The sequence below is a fragment of the Podarcis vaucheri genome, assembly GCF_965113315.1.
Source record: "Podarcis vaucheri genome assembly, chromosome: 7".
Taxonomy (NCBI): domain Eukaryota; kingdom Metazoa; phylum Chordata; class Lepidosauria; order Squamata; family Lacertidae; genus Podarcis; species Podarcis vaucheri.
Genome location: NC_138765.1, coordinates 75,878,241 through 75,899,159, shown reverse-complemented (window position 1 = coordinate 75,899,159; position 20,919 = coordinate 75,878,241). Strand labels below are relative to the sequence as shown.

The 20,919-nt window shown below is 47.7% G+C and overlaps 1 protein-coding gene and 1 long non-coding RNA gene across 4 annotated transcripts in view; one reads left to right on the top strand and one right to left on the bottom strand.

Moving 5' to 3' along the window:
* C1QTNF12 (C1q and TNF related 12) overlaps positions 1-6,921 on the bottom strand; it is a 37,082-nt gene extending 30,161 nt beyond the window's left edge. Inside the window, exon 1 of one of the 3 annotated variants that reach the window (XM_082230459.1) lies at positions 5,720-6,921. In XM_082230459.1, the coding sequence (XP_082086585.1) occupies positions 5,720-5,908 (189 nt within the window). In that variant the 5' untranslated portion in view covers positions 5,909-6,921. Of the gene's footprint in view, positions 1-1,477; positions 2,112-5,719 lie in introns of those variants that run through there. The other 2 variants (XM_082230458.1, XM_082230460.1) reach the window with 2 other exon arrangements.
* Positions 2,647-20,919, top strand: part of LOC309536595 — a 157,374-nt gene continuing 139,101 nt past the window's right edge. Inside the window, exon 1 of the long non-coding RNA XR_014221659.1 lies at positions 2,647-2,953. This is a non-coding gene — a long non-coding RNA (uncharacterized lncRNA). The remainder of the gene's footprint in view (positions 2,954-20,919) is intronic.

The following is a 20,919-nucleotide window of genomic DNA, read 5'->3' as shown; positions in this document are numbered from 1 at the left end:
ACTGCTCCATTGGCCATGCTGGCTTGGGCTGATGGAGACCAAGAAGATCTTGAGAGTTCTAGGGTCCCCACCCATAGATCTCAGCCAAAACACTGCACTCGATACAAGGCAGGCCACCTTTCCAAAAAGAGATTGTGCCTGGGCCTGCGGAGCAGCCAGCCAGCACATCTCCCCCACCCACGACCACAGAGCCTCTTCCTTGACAAACAAGCTCCCTTCCAGGAAACCCAACAGCTCAGACAAAAACCAGAAAACCGAACCGGCGGATTCAGACTAAATAAAGGGCCGCGTTCGCCGTGCCATCAAGCAAGAGTCTTTCCCAACTAATTGGCGCGCACTCCTAATTGCCCAGATATAGGAGAAGCAATTGTCTCTGAGCTCTTGTCTGGAGGGTAAATCTCTCTCCTTTTCCCCACCCGCAAGAGGGTAATTAGCTCCTATTAGCTAATTAACCACAATGGGCTAAATTGCCGGCTGCTAAGCCCCTGCACAGACATCCACAGATTACGGGAATGACACTTCCCAGTGTGTGCGTATGAGAGTGTGTGTGTATATATTTCTTAAGCCTGAAGAGGAACAAAGCGTCTATAAGGGGTATTAAGTGTTGCATCTTGGCGGTCACGCCCCTTGGCGCCACAGATTACCCATTGCGCCGCCCGCTGCCTGCAGGCAAGGCAAGCCCCAGATGGTTCCCGGGGCCGCAGCCCTCACTGTTGAGTGGCAGACGCCTCTGCGTGGCCGGCTCCAGGGTGCTGTGAAGTCAGGCTGCGGCTTCCGTTGCAATAGTGGCAACAGAAGGTGCAGAGGCTCCTCCTGCAGCAATGTTGCCCAGCGGTTAAAAAGGTAAAGGGAGCCCTGACCATTAGGTCCAGTCGTGGGCGACTCTGGGGTTGCGGCGCTCATCTCGCTTTATTGGCCAAGGGAGCCGGCGTACAGCTTCCGGGTCATGTGGCCAGCATGACTAAGCCGCTTCTGGTGAACCAGAGCAGCGCACAGAAACACCGTTTACCTTCCCGCCGGAGTGGTACCTATTTATCTACTTGCACTTTGACGTGCTTTCGAACTGCTAGGTTGGCAGGAGCAGGGACCGAGCAACAGGAGCTCACCCCGTCGCAGGGATTCGAACCACCGAACTTCTGATTGGCAAGTCCTAGGCTCTGTAGTTTAACCTACAGCGCCACCCGCGTCACTGCCCAGTGGTTAGAGAACCTGTTTTTGGCGCCTTAGGGCATTGGTCCATCTCACTCAATTGTCTATTCCATTGTCATATCAGTTGTCTACATGGACAGGCAGCAGCTCCCCAGGGTTTCAGGCAGCCCTCCCTGGAGATGCCAGTGCAGGCCTTCTCTTAAGATATAGGAACAGAGGGAGCTGCTTTATATTGAATGAGGCCATTGGTCCATCCAGCTCAATGGTGCCTACACTGACTGGCAGCAAATCCCTAGGGTTTCAGGCAGGGAGTCTCTCCCAGCCCTACCTGAAGATGCCAGTGAGGATTGAACCTGCAGGTGCTCGAGCCACTGAGTTAAGCAGACAGTCCTGGGTTCAATCCTTGGCCTCTCCAGTAACAAGTGAAGGGAGACAGACCCTTCCCTGGTCGATACCCTGGAGTAGGGCTGGGCAATATCAGGTTTTCAAAAACCCGATATATTGCCAGCTAAACGTCGCGATGCATCAATATATATCATGATGTCTGAAACAAGGATGGAGCTATGCAGAGGCATTGGCTGGCTTCACAGTTTCCCCTGCGTTGTGATTTCTGCATAGTACACACACATTACGATTCGCGATATATTGCCAGGTCAGAAATTATGAAACCAATATCACGATATGGACTTCAAACCGGTTTTCAGTGATATAGTGCTGTAACGCCCAGCCCTACTCTGGAGAGTCTGTCGGAGCTGATGGTGGCAGGCTACGTAGACCAGATGTGGGCAGACTTTGGCCCTCCAGATGTTGCTAAACTGACAGCCGGGAGGATGGGAGTTGTAGTGGAAGCTGGTTCCTTGGTGCAGATGGGGCACTGCCCACCAACTTCAGTCTGCCCTCGGCCTGCCGCCACCTGCCTGCCTTTTCACGGCCATCCAGTGCACGGGGAGGCTTAGGCTGCCAGCTTCCTCCTCCTTAGTAGAACTCTGCAGGAAGGAGGAGGATTGGGATGAATCTAGAATGACCTGACGCTGCCTGCCATTGGCTCTGGCGCCACCTACTGTTGGGCTCCCTGGCTTCTGTCCCATCAGCCCCAAAGGGCACCAACCATCACTGATCCAAGCAGGGAATACTGAGCGAAACAGGGCGAATATTCCAAGGCGTTATAAGGAAGCTTCCTACATCCCCAATATAAAAACTGCCTTTGCTCAAATAGAGCAGTAAACAGGAAACATGACAGGGTCAGAGTGTCAGATGCGGACCAGGTTCAAATCCAGACATGAGGCTCACTGGGTGACCTGCGGCATGCCTCTCTCCCTCTCCGCCTATCCCACCTCGCAGGGTTGTTGTGAGGCTGATATGGTGCAGAGGCAAACCTTGTGTAGGAGTACAAGGGAGAAAACATGACAGGTTGCAAGAAAGCCTAACAAACTCAACATCCCTGTTTTGCAACAGATGCTTTTGGGAAACTAATAATCATAATAATAATCATAATAATACAGTGGTACCTCGCAAGACGAATGCCTTGCAAGACGGAAAACTCGCAAGACGAAAGGGTTTTTGGTTTTTTGAGTTGCTTCGCAAGACGAATTTCCCTATGGGCTTGCTTTGCAAGACGGAAATGTCTTGCAAGTTTGTTTCCTTTTTCTTAACACCGTTAATACAGTTGCGACTTGACTTCGAGGAGCAACTCATAGCACGCGGTGTGGTAGCCTTTTTTGAGGTTTTTGAAGACTTTGGTGATTTTTGAAGCTTTTCCAAAACTTTTCCAAAACCGTGCTTCGCAAGACGAAAAAATCGCAAGGTGAAAAAACTCGCGGAACGAATTAATTCCGTCTTGCGAGGCACCACTGTAATTTGTACCCTGCCCATCTGGGTGGCTTCCAACAAAGATTAAAAGTACATTCAAATGCCACACATTAAAAACTTCCCTGAACAGGGCTGCCTTCAGATGTCTTCTAAAAGTCAGATAGTTGTTTACTTCCTTGACATCTGATGGGAGGGCATTCCACGGGGTGGGCGCCACTACCAAGAAGGCCCTCTGCCTGGTTCCCTGTAACTTGGCTTCTAGCTGTGAGGGAACCACCAGAAGGCCCTTGGCACTGGACCTCAGTGTCCGGGCAGAATGATGGGGGTGGAGACGCTCCTTCAGGCATACTGGGCCGAGGCATGGTAGAAACAAGAGGCCCCTGTTGCCCAAGCGACTGAGCATGACCACACAAGCTTAATGAAGAAGAGCGGTGCTGGATCAGGCCAGTGGCGCCCACCTAGCCCAGCATCCTGTTCTCACAGCGGCCCACCAGATGCCCCAATGGGAAGCATGCAAGCAGGACCTGAGCGCAAGAGCAACTCTCCCCTCTTGTGATTCCCACCAACCACAATTCAGAGGCATACTGTTTCTGACAGAGGAGGTAGACCGTAGCCTTCATGGCTAGTAGCCACTGATCGCCTTATCATCCAGGAATTTGCCCTAATTCTCTTTCAAAGCCATTCAATGTTGGTGGCAATCACTGCCTCCTGTGGCAGTGAGTTCCGCAGGTTAACTATGTGTTGCGGCAATCGCATGAAAGGCTTTTTGTCTGTCCTGAACGCTACCGCCAACCTGCTTCTCCAAGGGGAGAAGGGAGAGAGTTTCTCATTTTTCTGGTCTTTGTACACTTTTCTAAACCTCCATCGGATCCTCTCTCCCCGCCAATCCTTAACCACATTTCGCTTCATCTCTACACTTAAAGAGAGAGAAGGCCACAAAGGCAGCCTAGCCACTCAGATCCCTGGAGAAGGGGCATGCATCTTGAAAACAAGGTGCGTTGGATGAGAATCACACAAGCTTTGGAGCTAACTAAACTGTATTCAGAGTTAGACCTAAGGAAGCCTAACAGCAGATGCAACTCACAGTGCTTTCTGCTCCTACAGAATTAGAAGGTGGGTACGATCACAGTTTTGTAGGATCAGGCCAAGTTGCCTGATTGCAGAGAACCATTCGGATTAAGGGGATAAGTTTAGTTCGGTTTGCATTTTCTCATAGAGTTAGAAGGGACCCTGAGTATCATCTGGATCAGGCCAGGGTCTGCAAAGCAGGAATTTGCAGCCCTAACGGGGGAGTGAACCTGCAACCTTGGCACTGCCAGCACCATGCTCTAACCAACTGAGCTATATGAAGGCGCATTCAGTTTTCATTTTCTGAAACAACCCGCAAACAAAGAACGCAGCCATCCTTTGGAAGAAGGGCTTTTACAAATTCTGCAATGCGGTTCTTCACCCAAGGAGTGTGTTTGAAAATGCGGATGCTGTGGGGAGGGAATGTGCATGAAAAATGCAAAAGTTAGTAGAAAGTAGGGTTTGTTTATAAATGTATTTTATCGCAGAAAACTGCTTGCAAAAGTGTGTATGTTAGGGGAAATTACATGCAAAAATAAAAAAGCGCACACAAGGTAGAAACATATACTAAGATGCAGACCATTTTCTTAAAAAGTAATAATCCCACACGGATGTGAAAAATGTGAAGAACTGAACTAAAGGTTGGAAAAATGAGAACCTGGGAGAAACAAAAATGGGCAAAATCAAAATCGACAAGCTCACCCATCCCTATAAATTGGATTATCTCTGGGAAGCCAATGAGCCGGGTATGATGGAGGCACCATCTCCTGACATCCAAAAATCACCTCGGAAAATGAGGCTGCACTCTTTGCTCCCATAGAGTTGGCTCCAAAGCTAGATCTACTCAAAATAGAAGTTAATGGACATGACTAACCCAGGTCCATTCATTTCAATGGACCTGTTCTGAGTAGAACTTAGCTGGACACAGCTATTAGGCACTCATATCTCTGACCTCAACACTGACAGGGGAAACTGTTGGCCTCTGATTGCTGTTGAGACTACAGTTCCCATCATCCCTGACCACTGGCCATGTTGGTTGGGGATGATGGGCATTGGAGTCACAGCAACAGCCGGCAGCCTTATTTTAAAGCCTGCTCCCAGGGTCTACTAAACACATCCTCACTGAGCCCACAGAGCAGCCCCCTGATTTGGGATGGAGGGGAATTTTATTTGTTTTGCATTTTAAAGAAACTGACCTCTGACCTAATTCACAAACTGATCAGAACAGAGTTAACAAAATGGGTTGCGTGCTTCTTCCAATTCCGATTTTTTTTTTTAAAAAAAATGGCATTTTATGGTGGGAAAACACCTACAAAGCGGTGTTATCCTTAAGTAGCAAAGGCATACAAAATGCATAATTTTTCAGAAAGTGCACACCCCCCCCAAAAAAAGTGAGAATTTTTCATGCATTTAAAGAACAACCTTCAGCAAACAGAGCTATTGTCAAACTTGAGTGGCATGGAAATGAAATTATCTCTTCTTAACCCTGCCTGTGTTTAGGTTCTGCGCCTTTGCCACCTAACTTTACGTCATCCTCAGTTTTCCCATCTGTGAAATGGGAATCCAACTGTGCTGTCACGTGGATGAAAAATATATTTTTAAAAAGAGATTCCACCCCACCCCCCTCCACCTGACGCTTGAGGATTGACTGCAAAGAGGAGCTGAGAACAAGCATATATATTTGGATAGCTACCTTGGAGTGCGTGTTGAGTTCTTCGCTGTTGGAAAGAGTCCCGTTGAAAGGCTCTGTGTACTGATTAGGCTCCTTTGGCTTCTTTCTCTCTTTCTTGGCCACCGCAACTCGGATGTGGAAAAACTCTTGGCACACCAAGGCTGCCAAAACTATCCAAGTCCAACATTTTATCTTGGCTTTGCCGGACATCTTTCAAATGGAGAGAGAGAGAGAGAGAGAGAGAACACCCTCCAGAGAGGAAAATCAAAATGCCTGTGAGTCTTCGGAGAGAAACGTGGTTTGCTTCCTTTCGCCTCTTAAAAAACCAAACGTGCAATGCAGTTTAGTCCTGGCCTTGCCAGCTGAGTCCGTTCGTGGGCAGAGAATGATCGCGGTGAGCAAATTTGATGCCCCTTTGGAACAGATGGTTGATCAGGTTTTGCACAGCCAAAACAACTCACGGTTTGAAGTTACTCCTTGATAACATCAGCTTGGGAAGACGCAAACCCAGAATCTGACTGACTGGTGGAGTTCAGTGGACACCTGTCCAGTATTTCACATTTAAGTCTCCTTCCTCACCCAAACGTCTTCAGATCTCTAGATTCAAAACAGCAGCTGGTGAAGGGAAGAAATAGCAAAATAAAACCACGCACACAAGGAATTGAAAGCAGATTGAGGGTGGGAGCACCCTCACGAATTTTCGATCTTTGCCGCTTGCTGGGAAAGTTCGCCTCCTGACACGGAAAACATCCACTCAGCCTTCGCTCTCTGTCCACCTTGAACTCAGCAAGAAAGAAAGGTCCGATCCTTACCAGTGGGAAACCTTCCTGTTTGCAGATGTTGAAACCGATTGAACTGGGAAGCTCTCAAAGGCATCAAAAGTGCTCAAAGTCAGCTATCTCACTTTTTCTGGGCGCAGAAATTTGTAGATGGACGATTTGGCAATCCCCTCCATAGGGAAGAAAACAACCTTCCCAGCCTCGATCCCGTTAACTCCAAACACCGGGGTCCAAATCCTCGTTCTCTCTCTAATTGGGTCTCTTTCTTTTTTTTGCTCTCGACCGTTTTCCAAATGCCCGTCTGCTCTCCGTTCCTTTCCCGCCAGCAGCAGACCGGCAAAAGCCTCCTTGGTTGTAGCTCGGCAAATAAATACTAGTTTTGTGGGAGAGTTTCCCATCAACTTGAAGGAGGGAGGGAGGTGAGACCCAGCCAGAGAGGGAGGGATCGCATTCTAATGAGCTGTTGGGGCTGGTCTTTTCAGACTCCTATTAAGGGGAGACTGGTGGATAAGTGGAATCTTTCTCTGTGCCAAAGAACATTTAAATCAGAAATGTCTCTCTGTGCGTTCCCTCCCACCTAGCCCCTTCCAAAAACTCTCTTCCCCATTATCTCAGACTGGGATCGCCGCTTCTCAGCAGAGAACGCTGTATCAATGGAGCACTGTTAGCTTTCATAGAATTTGGGAAGAGATGGGACCACAAGGGTCATCTAGTCCAACCCCCTGCCATGCAGGAATCTTCTGCAAGACTCGAACCCACAACCCCGAGATTAAGAGTCTCGCGCTTTGCCAACGGAGCTATCCGAGGTATAGCACCTTGCCGGACTTAACAAAGTGAGGGATGCGGGTTCGCTGAGGTCAAGGGCAGATCTTGGCATGTTGGCGATCCAGCTCTTAACTGGGAGCACAGGAGAAGGGGCAATCAATGAGGTTTCATGCAGTGGCACCAGAAGGGCAGGACTTTAGGAAAGGCGCCCAGGCACCCAAATGCAACAGGGCTGGCTTACTGCCTCTGCCATCAACAGGCTTGTCCTCTATTATTCAACAGGCTTGATTATTATAACTCGCTCTGCGCAGGGCTGCCCTTGAAGCTGACCCAGAAACTCCTTACAGGGTCCTTGCCACGGGATCACATTCATCCAGTGTTTTACCAACTGCGCTGGCTCCCGGTGGTGTACAGAGTCAGGTTTTAGGTGCTGGTTTTGACCTTTAAAGCCCTCTGTGGCCTAGGACCCACGTACCTATGGGACCGCCTCGCCTGGTATGCCCCGCGGAGGACCTTAAGGTCCACAAATGACAACATTTTGGAGGTCCCAGGTCGCAAGGTGGTTAGATTGGTCGCAACTAGAGCCAGGGCCTTTTCAGTACTGGCCCCGACTTGGTGGAACGCTCTGTCACAAGAGACGAGGGCCCTGCGGGACTTGACATCTTTCCACAGGGCCTGCAGGACAGAGCTGTTCCACCTCGCCTTTGGTTTGGACTCAGTATGACCCTTATGTTGTCCCTCCCCTTATGGTTTGGATCTATGGGCTACTTTTAAAATGAGGCTGCATTTTAAACTGCATTTTAACCTGGATTTTGAAATTGGTCGTCCCCCCCCCCCCACAGCCCTATTATGATTTTACTGTAATTTTACTGGTGTTAGCCGCCCTGAGCCTGGCTCTGGCTGGGAAGGGCGGGGTATAAATAAAAATGATGATGATGATGAAGCTGGCTACCTACCTTTTAAGAATGTAGACAGCTGGCTTCTCCTGACTTAGGCCACTGGTCCTACTAGCCCTGTATTGTCTACACTGGCTGGCTGCAGCCCCCATGATGTCAGGCAGGGGACATTCATAGCACTGCCTGGAGATGGCAGGGATTGAACCTGAGACCATCTGTCCAGAGATTCAGATAGGGGTCAGCCCTACCCGAAGAATTGATGCTTTTGAATTATGGTGCTGGAGGAGACTCTTGAGAGTCCCATGGACTGCAAGAAGATCAAACCTCTCCATTCTGAAGGAAATCAGCCCTGAGTGCTCACTGGAAGGACAGATCCTGAAGCTGCGGCTCCAATACTTTGGCCACCTCATGAGAAGAGAAGACTCCCTGGAAAAGACCCTGATGTTGGGAAAGATGGAGGGCACAAGGAGAAGGGGACAACAGAGGACGAGATGGTTGGATAGTGTTCTTGAAGCTACTAGCATGAGTTTGACCAAACTGCGAGAGGCAGTGGAAGACAGGAGGGTCTGGCGTGCTCTGGTCCATGGGATCACGAAGAGTCGGACACGACTAAACGACTAAACAACAACAATAGCCCTACCTGGAGATTATTATTAGTATTATTTATTAAAGTTCTATACTGCCATCATCCAAGGATCACAGGGTGGTTTACTATATAAAAACACAAACATAACTATATAATATAAACACAAAAACGCATGCCGCAATAACAGACAAAAACAATACCCCCACAGTGTTAGACTAGAACAACATCGGCTTGAATGGACGGTTGCCAATACTCTGAAATAACAGGGTACAACTTTAAATGGGAATGGCAATGTCGTGTTCTCCTGGGTCAGATTGCTTCTCCAGACAGTGAATGGTTTAATCTATTCTACCTACCTATTTTAATCAGTGAGGGCTGGTGCCTATTGGGACTGGTAGGGTAGAAAGCAGGGAGCCCGACAGTAGGTGGCGCCAGAGACAATGGCAGGCAGAGCCAAGTCACCCTCCTACTGAGTTCTACAAGGGGCAACAGAGAAGAGGGCGATCGTGCCTCCCCTTGTCTTCTCCTCTCCAGGCTCATCCAGGTTCAGTAATGTTTCTTTATTTTCTCTACCCCCCAAATCGCCTCTGTGGCCCTCCAGCAGCCCATTCCAATCCATCTGCAACCTTCCTTAAAGTGTGGTGCCTCAAAGGAGGAGGTTTGGTCAGCGCAGAATAAAAGTGGGGCTAATCATAGTTGGAAACTCGTGGAGCCTAAAATCGCATTCGCCCTTTTTGCAGCTGCATCACGCTGCCAACTCACGGTCAGATGAGCAATCTAGGAAGCTGCCATTTTGAGTCAGGTCTTCACTGACTGGCAGTGACTCTCCACGGATTCGGACACAGATCTCTCTCAGCCCTACCTGGAGATGCCAAGGAATCAACCTAGGACCTTCTGCATGCAAAGCACGTGCTCCACTACTCAGCTGTGCCCCCTAAGCTGCACACCTTGTGAATGGCTGCGATCCCAACAGCCTTTTCGTATTGGCCACTGCCAAGCCAGACAGTGCCTCCTCTTCTGTACTTTCTGTGCATTCGGTTGTTGCTTTGCCTAAATGCTGAACTTCACATTTGCTTGCTGGATTTAATTTTGGTTTATTTCCATCTACATTTTTCTCCCATTTTTCCTTTTGAATCTTTGGGGGGTGGGGGAGCATCTGCATTGCAGGGGGTTGGACTAGATCAGGCACCCCCAAACTCAGCCCTCCAGATGTTTTGGGACTACAAGTCCCATCATCCCTGGCCACTGGACCTGTTAGCTAGGGATGATGGGAGTTGTAGTCCCAAAACATCTGGAGGGCCGAGTTTGAGGATGCCTGGACTAGATGACCCTTGGGGTACCTTCCAACTCTTCAGCTGATTGACATCCAACGCTCTTTTAAAATGTGTTGGGGAGAGAGTATTATTGAGTTGTTCTTGTTCTTATTTTTATTATGTATTCTGTGATTTTTTTAATTGTGATTTTATGTTGCAAACTGCCCTGAGACCTGCGGGTATAGGATGGTATACAAATTTAATAAATACATTATTATTATTATTATTATTATTATTATTATTATTATTATTATTAACAACAACAATAAATACAGCTCCATGATCTCATCTACATTTATATGAGCCTGGGCTAAGTTAGGACATCCTTCACAAGCTGATATTCATTCATTTCATTTTTTAACAAACCTGGGGTGTTCTTTAGCAGGCAGATCTGGGATGGGGACGGGGGGAGTTCCCTGCAGCAATAAGGTTTGCAACACATTGTAATAAGCATTTAAAAAGTATTAAAATAAAAATAAAAATACTGACATCCCCATAATTTATCCCAATTGCAGCTGCCAGGTCAGCTTGGCTTTGGGTTTGTTTACCTTTTGGTGCCGAATACTTAAAAGGTTCGACTCTAGACATGCTTAAGGAAAAGTTGCATGCAGACTCCGGGCCTTTTTGAGGGGTGCGGAAATGTTAGGTGTGTTCTAGGCAGGCGGGGGGGGGGGAGGAAAGATCCGTCGCAAAGAACGCCAATCCTTGCCACGGTCTGCGGAACCGTCTGGGCTGTTTAGCTGCAATATGACAGATCGTCCTATTAACGTGTCATCAAGTACACTTACAAACTCGCGGGGCCGTCTAGAACTAACCTGAACAAAAACTGCCAGGAGACGCCAAGGAAAGTTAAATATTATTAGCGGAGAATGGCTTGCTACATAGTTCTCGAGGAATGCAAGATAGCTATTTATGCAAGGGGAAGGGCAGGAGAAAAGATGATGTGAGCTGGAAGCAGCCGGGAGGTGGAGGGGGGGGAGCCTGTTAAATATTTATCCATTCATAGAATCATAGAGTCGGAAGGGGCTCTGAGGATCATCTAGTCTGACCCCCGGCAATGTAGAAACATGCAGCCATCCCATACGGGGATCAAACTTGCAACCTTGGCGTTATCAGCAGCATGCTCTAGCCAACTGAGCTATCCAGTCCAGGAAGGTTCTGGGCAGGCATAGGCAAACTCGGCCCTCCAGATGTTTTGGGAATACAACTCCCATCATCCCTAGCTAACAGGACCGGTGGTCAGGGATGATGGGAGTTGTAGTCCCAAAACATTTGGAGGGCCGAGTTTGCCCATGGTGATGTAGGGATGGTCTGCCTTTTCATTATTTATCTTTACAGTGGTACCTCGGGTTACATATGCTTTAGGTTACATACGCTTCAGGTTACAGACTCCGCTAACCCAGAAATAGTGCTTCAGGTTAAGAACTTTGCTTCAGGATGAGAACAGAAATTGTGCAGCAGCAGCAGGCCCCATTAGCTAAAGTGGTGCTTCAGGTTAAGAACAGTTTCAGGTTAAGTACGGACCTCCAGAACAAATTAAGTACCGCATTTTTTGCTCTATAAGACTCACTTTTTCCCTCCTAAAAAGTAAGGGGAAATGTGTGTGCATCTTATGGAGCAAAAGCAGGCTGTGCAGCTATCCCAGAAGCCAGAACAGCAAGAGGGATCGCTGCTTTCACTGCGCAGCAATCCCTCTTGCTATTCTGGCTTCTGAGATTCAGAATATTTTTTTCCTTGTTTTCCTCCTCCAAAAACTAGGTGCGTCTTGTGGTCTGGTGCGTCTTATAGAGTGAAAAATACAGTACTTAACCCGAGGTACCACTGTATTTATTTATTGCATTTACAGTATATCCCACCTTCCCCCACCCCCAGGAGCTCAAGGCGGTTCACGTGGTTTAACCCCACCATTTAATTCCCCACAAGGACCCTGTGAGATAGGTCCAGATAAGAGGCAGTGACTGACCCCCAGGTCGCCCAGCGAGCTTCGTGGCCGAGCGGGGATTTGAAACCCTGGCCTCTCAGGTTCTGGACTGACCACAACATTCAGCTTTTCGAAACTTTTCCCCCTTCCTTCACGGGAAGTGCAGAATGCTGACAGGAGCGAGGTCTAACACCTGATCTGAACCAGTTGTTGGTTTGCCACAGGGTCAAGTTTGAGGTGTTGCTATTGGTGTACAAAGCCCTTAACAACTTGGGATCAGTTTATTTTCGAGGGTGCCTTTCAACCGCTTCAATCTGTTGTTACAAGTGCCACATGATTCCGGTTCTGCATCTGTAAGAAATCCATCTTTTAGTGCAACTGCACCTACAATTTGAACCTCCCTACCTATTGATACCCTCACCGTACTCTTTTTGGCACCAGCTAAAGAACATCGTTGTTTGAAAAATTCTACCCAGATCTCTAGAATGCTGGTGCGTTTTTCGTTTATTGCTGGTTTTGATTTTTTGAACATATGATTGGTTTTTACCAATTATTTTATGCTATGTTTTTGTAAACCACTTTGGGTTGTGGTGGTGTTTTTTAAAAAAGAATCAAGTGGTTTATGAATTTTATGAAATAAAATGCCCATGAAAATTCATTGGTTTTTTAGTTTAGGCCCATCTGCACATTTTTGCAAGGCATTTCCACTCATGCCATGCATTTTTTAAGGTTATTTTCACTAGGACAGCTGCATTGCAAAATTTGGGGAAGTGTGAACTTCAAGGGATAGTGATGTTTCAGTTTGCGCACACCGACTGGAAAGATGAGAATTGGGTTGTTTCTTGTAAAAATGGAAACAAAACTCAAGTTTCTTCTGCACACCTACCACCGGTATCAGCTATTGAGGAGTGAGAAAACTGGGGAGGAAGAATGGAGCAGATGGAATTCTAAAATGTGCCATTCCATGCTACAACAATTTGTTGCCATCCTCTCTTGCATATTGAAAAATTACTATGAGAATGGCATTCGCTCTCACCAAATCTCATCTGAAGCCCCTACAGCAGAGATAAGGAATCTATTGCAGGGGCCACATTCCCTTCTGGACAACTTTCACATGGCCGCACATGAGTGGTGGGCGGGGCCAGAGGCAAACATGGGCAGAGCAACAGATGCAAATTTTGCCTGTGTACAGTAGGCTGGTTTCTACACACGTCTTTGCCCTCCATAGAAAGAAGCAAGAGGCACAATCAGAGTCCGAGGAAATGTTTCCAACCAGAGAAAAGTACTCAAAGGGAGGGGGGAGTGAAGCAGGGCTGTGGCTTGGGGGAGAGTTTTGAGGGCCATATAAAGAGGTATGAAGGGCCATGTTCCTCTGCAGTTTTAGAAGGTCAACGCAACATTGTCTTTGGGTTGTTTCATTTTCTGCAATGCCTGCTTGCAGGAGGAGAATCTCTTGTCATAAAAGATGTTTGCTAAAGGGACCCCCTTTCAAAGAAAGAGTTAAGCACTGTACTTTCCAATCAAGACCTGAAAAGCAATGCAAGGAGGAGTGCCATGAGCAGGAATTATTTTGTAGGTCGTTGCGATCCAACTGTCCATACACCCTGCCCAGACTTGCGCCCTGGGGAACGTCACTTTTGCAGTGGTTTGACTTCACCCCTGGAAGCGCACTCCATTGTCTCTGGAGACAGACGGATGCCAACAACATTTTTTTCAAAGCAATGCAGTGGCTAAGCAGGAACTGGGAGGGAGAGGAGGAAGAATCAATGCAGGGCTTCCCAAACTTGGGTCTCCAGCTGTTGTTGGACTACAGCTCCCATCATCCCTGACCACTGGTCTCCCCAGCTATGGATGATGGGAGTTGTAGTCCAACAACAACTAGAGACCCAAGTTTGGAAAACACTGGTCTATAGCGCCTTCCCGTTTTGAAGTTATTTTAGACACAAAAGATCTATTGATGTGTGAAACTGCTTCCAGATAAGCTGAAAGAATTGGGAAACTCTGTTCTAATGTGTGACGCGGCAGCTAAAAAAGCCAATGCAATTCTGGGCTGCATCAATAGGAGTATAGCATCTAGATCAAGGGAAGTAATAGTGCCACTGTATTCTGCTCTGGTCAGACCTCACCTGGAGTACTGTGTCCAGTTCTGGGCACCACAATTCAAGAAGGACACTGACAAACTGGAACGTGTCCAGAGGAAGGCAACCAAAATGGTTAAAGGCCCGGAAACGATGCCTTATGAGGAACGGCTAAGGGAGCTGGGCATGTTTGGCCTGGAGAAGAGGAGGTTAAGGGGTGATATGATAGCCATGTTCAAATATATAAAAGGATGTCACATAGAGGAGGGAGAAAGGTTGTTTTCTGCTGCTCCAGAGAAGCGGACACGGAGCAATGGATCCAAACTACAAGAAAGAAGATTCCACCTAAACATTAGGAAGAACTTCCTGACAGTAAGAGCTGTTCGACAGTGGAATTTGCTGCCAAGGAGTGTTGTGGAGTCTCCTACTTTGGAGGTCTTTAAGCAGAGGCTTGACAACCATATGTCAGGAGTGCTCTGATGGTGTTTCCTGCTTGGCAGGGGGTTGGACTCGATGGCCCTTGTGGTCTCTTCCAACTCTATGATTCTAATGAATCAGGCCAAATCTAGTTCAGCATCCTGTGGCCAGCCACATGCCTCTGGGAAGCTCAAAAGCAGGAGCCAGGCACAAGAGCCCTCTCCCCTCCTGTTGTCTTCCAGCAACTGGTATTCAGAAGCCTACAGATTTCAACACTAGGGGTAGTAGACCCCTGATCTACCCCATGCCTACTCTGACAGAAGAAGAGGAGGAGTTTGGATTTGATATCCCGCTTTATCACTACCCTAAGGAGTCTCAAAGCGGCTAACAATCTCCTTTCCCTTCCTTCCCCACAACAAACACTCTGTAAGGTGAGTGAGGCTGAGAGACTTCAGAGAAGTGTGACTAGCCCAAGGTCACCCAGCAGCATGTGGAGGAGCGGGGAATCGAACCCAGTTCACCAGATTACGAGTGTACCGCTCTTAACCACTACACCACACTGGCTCCCAGACAGGCAGCAACTCTCCAGGGGCTCCAGCAGAGGTTTTTCCCATCACCTGATCCTTCTCACCTACAGATGCCATGAACCTGGAGCAAGTATTTTGCCACCGAGTTATGCCTCCCCATGGTCCCCAAAGGGTGTGCAGACTAGTGCAGGGATAGGCAACCTAAGGCCTGTGGGCTGGATGCGGCCCAATCGCCTTCTCAATCCGGCCTACAGACTGTCCGGGAAGCAACATGATTTACATGAATAGAATGTGTCCTTTTATTTAAAATGCACCTCTGGGTTATTTGTGGGGCCTGTCTGGTGTTTTTACATGACTGGAATGTGTGCTTTTATTTAAAATGCGTCTCTGGGGAACGGTGGAACGGCCCACGGCTGAAAAATGTTGCTGACCCCTGGACTAGTGGGATGAGATCAAACAGCGCATGCAAGAAGCATTATTATTTCTCCTCCTTCTCTACTTTCTCCGCTGGCCAGGTGAGACAAGAGAAATGGAGAACACTTCTGAATTGAGAATCCCTAGCAATCGGATGCAAGGTATAGGTAAATGGCTTGAGGGATCCATCACGCTCATTTAAACTTGGATAGTATCGCGGCGCCACCTCGTGGATTAAAAAGAGAGCGCACATACACACATGCTCATTGAGAAGAAGTCAACAGTGTCCGGCCAGATGTGTAGGAAGCTCACTAGTAGGATGTGAAGGGGACGGCCTACCTGTTTGCCCCAACCCCACATTCTGGTATCAAGAGGTAAACTGCTCCTGAGCAAGGAGGCTCCATTCAAAAAACTATCACGACTAATGAAACACACACATACACGCACAGATGGGAATTGTCCTGCTGTCTCAGGGTTGGACAGAAGGCAGAGCAAGATCTGCTGGGTGATTTACAGTAGATCAGGAAGTTCCCAGCTCTCAAATTATTTACAACAGGGCTCATCCAAGTAAGCTACAGTGGTGCCTCGCAAGACGAAATTAATTCATTCCGCGAATTTTTTCGTCTAGCGAATTTTTCGTCTTGCGAAGCACGGTTTCCCATAGGAATGCATTGAAAATCAATTAATGCGTTCCTATGGTCAAAAAAAGTCCAAACAAAGCCAAATTTGGTACAACAAGAGTTTATTAAGCGCTCTTTAAAGTCACACATACTGTAAAGAGCATTTCAAAATTCAAACCCAGAATTTTTTTTAAAAAACAGCAGAGTGGCCCAATGGTCACAGAAAATCATAAAAATGCAGGAAAAAAACACACAAGCTTCCAGATTCTTGCAAACCCCTTCCCAACACCAAGTCCTTGAATTCCAAACACCCCAACCCAAAATCCAAACCCCCCAAAAAAGTTTTAAAAGCTTAACTTACCAAATGGCTGCAAAAGAAGTTTTGGAAAAGCTTCAAAAATCACCAAAGTCTTTTAAAAACCTCAAAAAAGGCTACTATGTACACTGCATTCTATGAGTTGCTTCTCGAAGTCAAGTCGCAACTGTATTAACGGTGTTAAGAAAAAGGAAACAAACTTGCAAGACGTTTTCGTCTTGCGAAGCAAGCCCATAGGGAAATTTGTCTTGCGAAGCAGCTCAAAAACGGAAAAACCTTTCTTCTAGCGAGTTTTCCGTCTTGCGAGGCATTCGTCTTGCGGGGCACCACTGTATACTTCTTGAGTAGGTCTACTGAAATTAATGGTAGATCTGTTGAAAATAACAGCTCAGCCTAGTCAACAGAACTCAGGACTTTATGGGCCTTGGATCTTGTCCAGCTAAGTCCTACTCAGAGTAGACCCATTGAAGTGAATGGGCCTAGGTTAGCCATGCTCATTGTTTTCAATGGGTCTTCTCTCAAGTAGGAATAGGACTGGATGCAGCCCTGAGGTTTGATCCTGCAAGGCAGCACATCCATTCTGGTTAATAGAGTGGTCCCCTAATGCCAAGATCACAGAATCGTAGAGTTGTAAGGGGCCCCAAGGGTCATCTAGTCCAACCCCCTGCAATGCAGGAAACTCAACTAAAGCAACCATGGCAGATGGCCATCAAACTCTCATGTAGGTTTGATCCCTTTACGGTACAGCTGCATATCCCTACATTGCAGGGGGTTGGATTAGATCAGTGATGGCCAAACTTGGCTCTCCAGCCGTTTCGGGACCACAATTCCCATCATCCCTGACAACTGGTCCCGTTAGCTAAGGATGATGGGAGTTGTAGTCCCAAAACAGCTGGAGGGCCAAGTTTGGCCATCGCTGGATTAGATGATCCTCAGGGACCCTTTCAGCTCTTACTATTCCATGATAATTGGGAACAGACACTCCTTGTACAGGGGCAGTCTACCTGTAAATCTCAGGTGCAAGGGAAAGAATAGCAATGGAAGGCTTGTTGCTGGCTTTTGGGCAGGGGACATTCGCAGCCCTACCCTGAGATGCTGGGGATTTGAACTTGGGACCTTCTGCATGCAAAGCAGGGGCTCTACCACTATGGGCCCTTCCCTTAGGACACAGGAGGGGTCAGACCCTTAGTTCCATGTAGCCCAGTAGTCTAGATGTCAGGATTGTGGCCCTCAGAGACTCCAGGCGTCACCAGACTGCAACTCCCCTCACCCCTCTGGCCATTGGCTATGCTTGCTGGGGCTGATGGGAGTGGTAGTTCAGAGACATCTGGAATGCCAGAGGTTCTCTGCACGATCAGCGTGACTACGTTTTCAAAAAACAAAACAAAACTGTTTTTAATATTGTGTTTTCGCGTTGCAAAAGGGTGAGGAATCAGCAGCAGCAGCAACATCCAGAATGTCAAAGGATTCCCACACCTGCTGCAACCTCTGAGCTCCATCCCTTTCTGGGGAAAAGGTTCTAGGCTCTTATCCAAGACATCTGCGGTCCAGGATTAAAAGACCTAGAGCCGGGCTCTGAACTCTGCACCCTTCGTTTCATCCTCTCGCCACCCCGACTCTGGAATCCTTGCCTAAATAAATATTTACTCCACCCGGAACAGGGCCCAAGTGCTGTGGTCCAACTGCCGGGCGGATTCCAGGCTCAGAGGGACTCTGCTGCTGCCATTGGTTGAGAATATATTTCCTTGATTTAAAAAAAAACAACAAAAAAAAAAAAAAAACGGGAACGGTTTCAAATGAGAGGCTTACCATCTGGCCTGGAACTTGTGAGCCGTAAGAGTTTCAGCTTCACAAAATACACACATGCTGAAGAACCCTGTCCTTTTGACAGCGATGCCTCAAAACCCACAAACACAAAATCTCAACATCCTTCCTGGGTAGGAATGGCAAGAGGGAGCAGAATGTGGCGGCATGGAATGCTCCCGCCAGCCATTCCCTCTTCAAGGCTATTCCATTCCATTCCCCCCCCCACTATTTTCCTCCCCACCCTTCCCTGCTCAGCATTCTGTGGCCACTGAGCATGCTCAGCTCTTTATTAGTTTGTTCTACGCTTGGTTCTACCCCCACAACCACCACCAAAACCCCACCACCAAACTTTTTTGTGTACTTCAACAAACCTTAGGGGTACCCCAAGCCTGCTGACACCCTCTCCCTCCACATGGGTGATGCCATTTTAGCTGTGTAAGGCTCTATGTTCAGAGAACGAGCCTGTTAATAACATGAATATATCGTATTGGCCTGAATATAAGACTCACTTATATAAGCTACCTTACAATAACTGGCTTTTGTGGTATCACTGCTGAAACAGGCATACGGTAAAATGGAACGGGTGTGAGCGCATGTGGAATTTTAAGGGAGCGGCTTATATTCGGGCCAATACGGTATACAGTGGTATCTCGGGTTAAGTACTTAATTTGTTCTGGAGGTCCACTTTAGCTAATGGGGCCTCCTGCTGCCGCCGCTGCGCTGCTGGAGCACGATTTCTGTTCTCCTCCTGAAGCAAAGTTCTTAACCCGAGGTACTATTTCTGGGTTAGCGTTTTTAACCTGAAATGTATGTAACACTGTATATAGCTATAATTATCCATGGTGAGCAGCCATGATGGTTGAGATTCAGTATCTCTCTTTCCAGAAACTGCAAGATGGGGAGAGTACCCTTGTCCTCAGGTCCTGTTTGCTTGTTTCCCTACGGGCATCTGGTCAGCAACTGTAAGAACAGGATGCTGGACTGCATGAGCCACTGGCCTGATCCAGCACGTTCTTATGTTCTTTAAATCCCACAAGCTCGGAAGGGAATTTCATTGCCTGAGAGCTTTCCCAAAGTCTCATCAGGTTGGATGTTGCTGGGAGGAGGATGCTGGGTCAGGGAGGCCTCTTGATCGGATCCAGGAGGGAAGTTTTCGCATTCCTAACGTTAAGACGTATGCACGCCAGGGAAGGGGTGAGAAGAGGACAGAAACCCAGGGTTTGCACCACATCACTGTACCGTGGAAGTATGCGAGACCTTTCTAAATTTGTATCAACCGCATGAATTCATGGAATTTGGGACAGAGTCGCAAGGAGGGGTACGAAGAGGGCGGTGCCTCTGATTCCCTGCACACAATGTAGAACTCTGCCCAGACTTCAGCTTTGTGAGACCGACAGAGGCAGCACAGCCTAGCAGTTAACACAGCAAGAGGCAAACAGGAATCCCCTTGGTTCCAGTTGTGCTTCGCTAAATGGCCTTGTCTGAAAAGTCATCTCCAGACCTCAGTACCTTCTCTGCAATGCAAGTGTGCGAACCACGACCTAACTTTAAAGGGCTGTTGTTAAATGCTGCAGGATTGGGGAGGGAGAATCTCTCGTTTCAGTGACTCACTTTTCCAATCTTCAGTTCAAAGAACGGCTGCGTTCTGGTTCACTGATGGTTTTGGAAAGGAAGGATTCTGCCTTGAAACTGAACTGAATCAAACTCCCCCACTATCATGTGATAAAACTCGTGGGCATTCGAAAAGCAGAAAGCAGCCTTAAACTGGGAACAGACTACTTCGGGCAGGGGACATTCCCAGCCGTACCTGGAGACTGAACGCTGGATATTCTGCATGCAAAGCAGATGCCCTACCAGTGAGCTAAGGCCGTTTGGTAAATGCAGAGCTCATGTAATCACAAGCTTACCTCTGAAGGCTTCCTCCAAATTTGCTCTCCTAGCAACTGATGTTTCCTCTCAGGCTCCTGGGGGGAAAAGCCATTTTGTTTGCTCAGGCTTTTAATGGGAGATAATTGTCCTGATTTCCAACAGGGACGCTCTTCTGCCGACAACTTAATTTGCCTGTTATTTTACTTTCCCTGTTTTGATTTGCTGGGGTGCCTCAGAGATCCATTTGAACAGAAAGGCTGGCTATAAATCTTCAGGGTAGGTTGTTTTGATGTTCTGAAGTGCTCTACCTGCACTGCCCTACACAAACCACATGCAATCTAAAAAACACACAAACTACTACTACAAAGGTGAGTTTGTGGCTGGTTCCCAATCCGCCCCCCACCCCGCCAAAAAACTCAAGTTTCTAGATCTTGTTGTTGCAAGCTAGACATGAGTGGAGAGGATTTGCTGTAAGATAAAAAAAAATAAGGATACAGTGGTGCCTCGCAAGACGAAATTAATCCGTTCCGCGAGCCTCTTCGTCTAGCGGTTTTTTTCGTCTTGCGAAGCAACCCTATTAGCTGCTTAGCGGATTAGCGCTATTAGCGGTTTAGCGGTTATTAAAGGCTTAGCGGCTATTAAAGGCTTAGCGGATTACCGGCTAAAAGGCTATTAGCAGCTTAGGAAAAGGGGGGGGGGAGCGGAAAAAAATCGGAACACTTGCAAGACGTTTTCGTCTTGCAAAGCCAGCCCATAGGGAAAATCGTTTTGCGAAGCAGCTCAAAAACGGAAAACCCTTTCGTCTTGCGAGGCATTCGTCTTGCGGGGCACCACTGTACTGAGCTGCCCCTACCCATCAGGACTTCAGACCCTTCACAGCTCATGATCACAACGCAACAGGTGCTGTTTAGTTT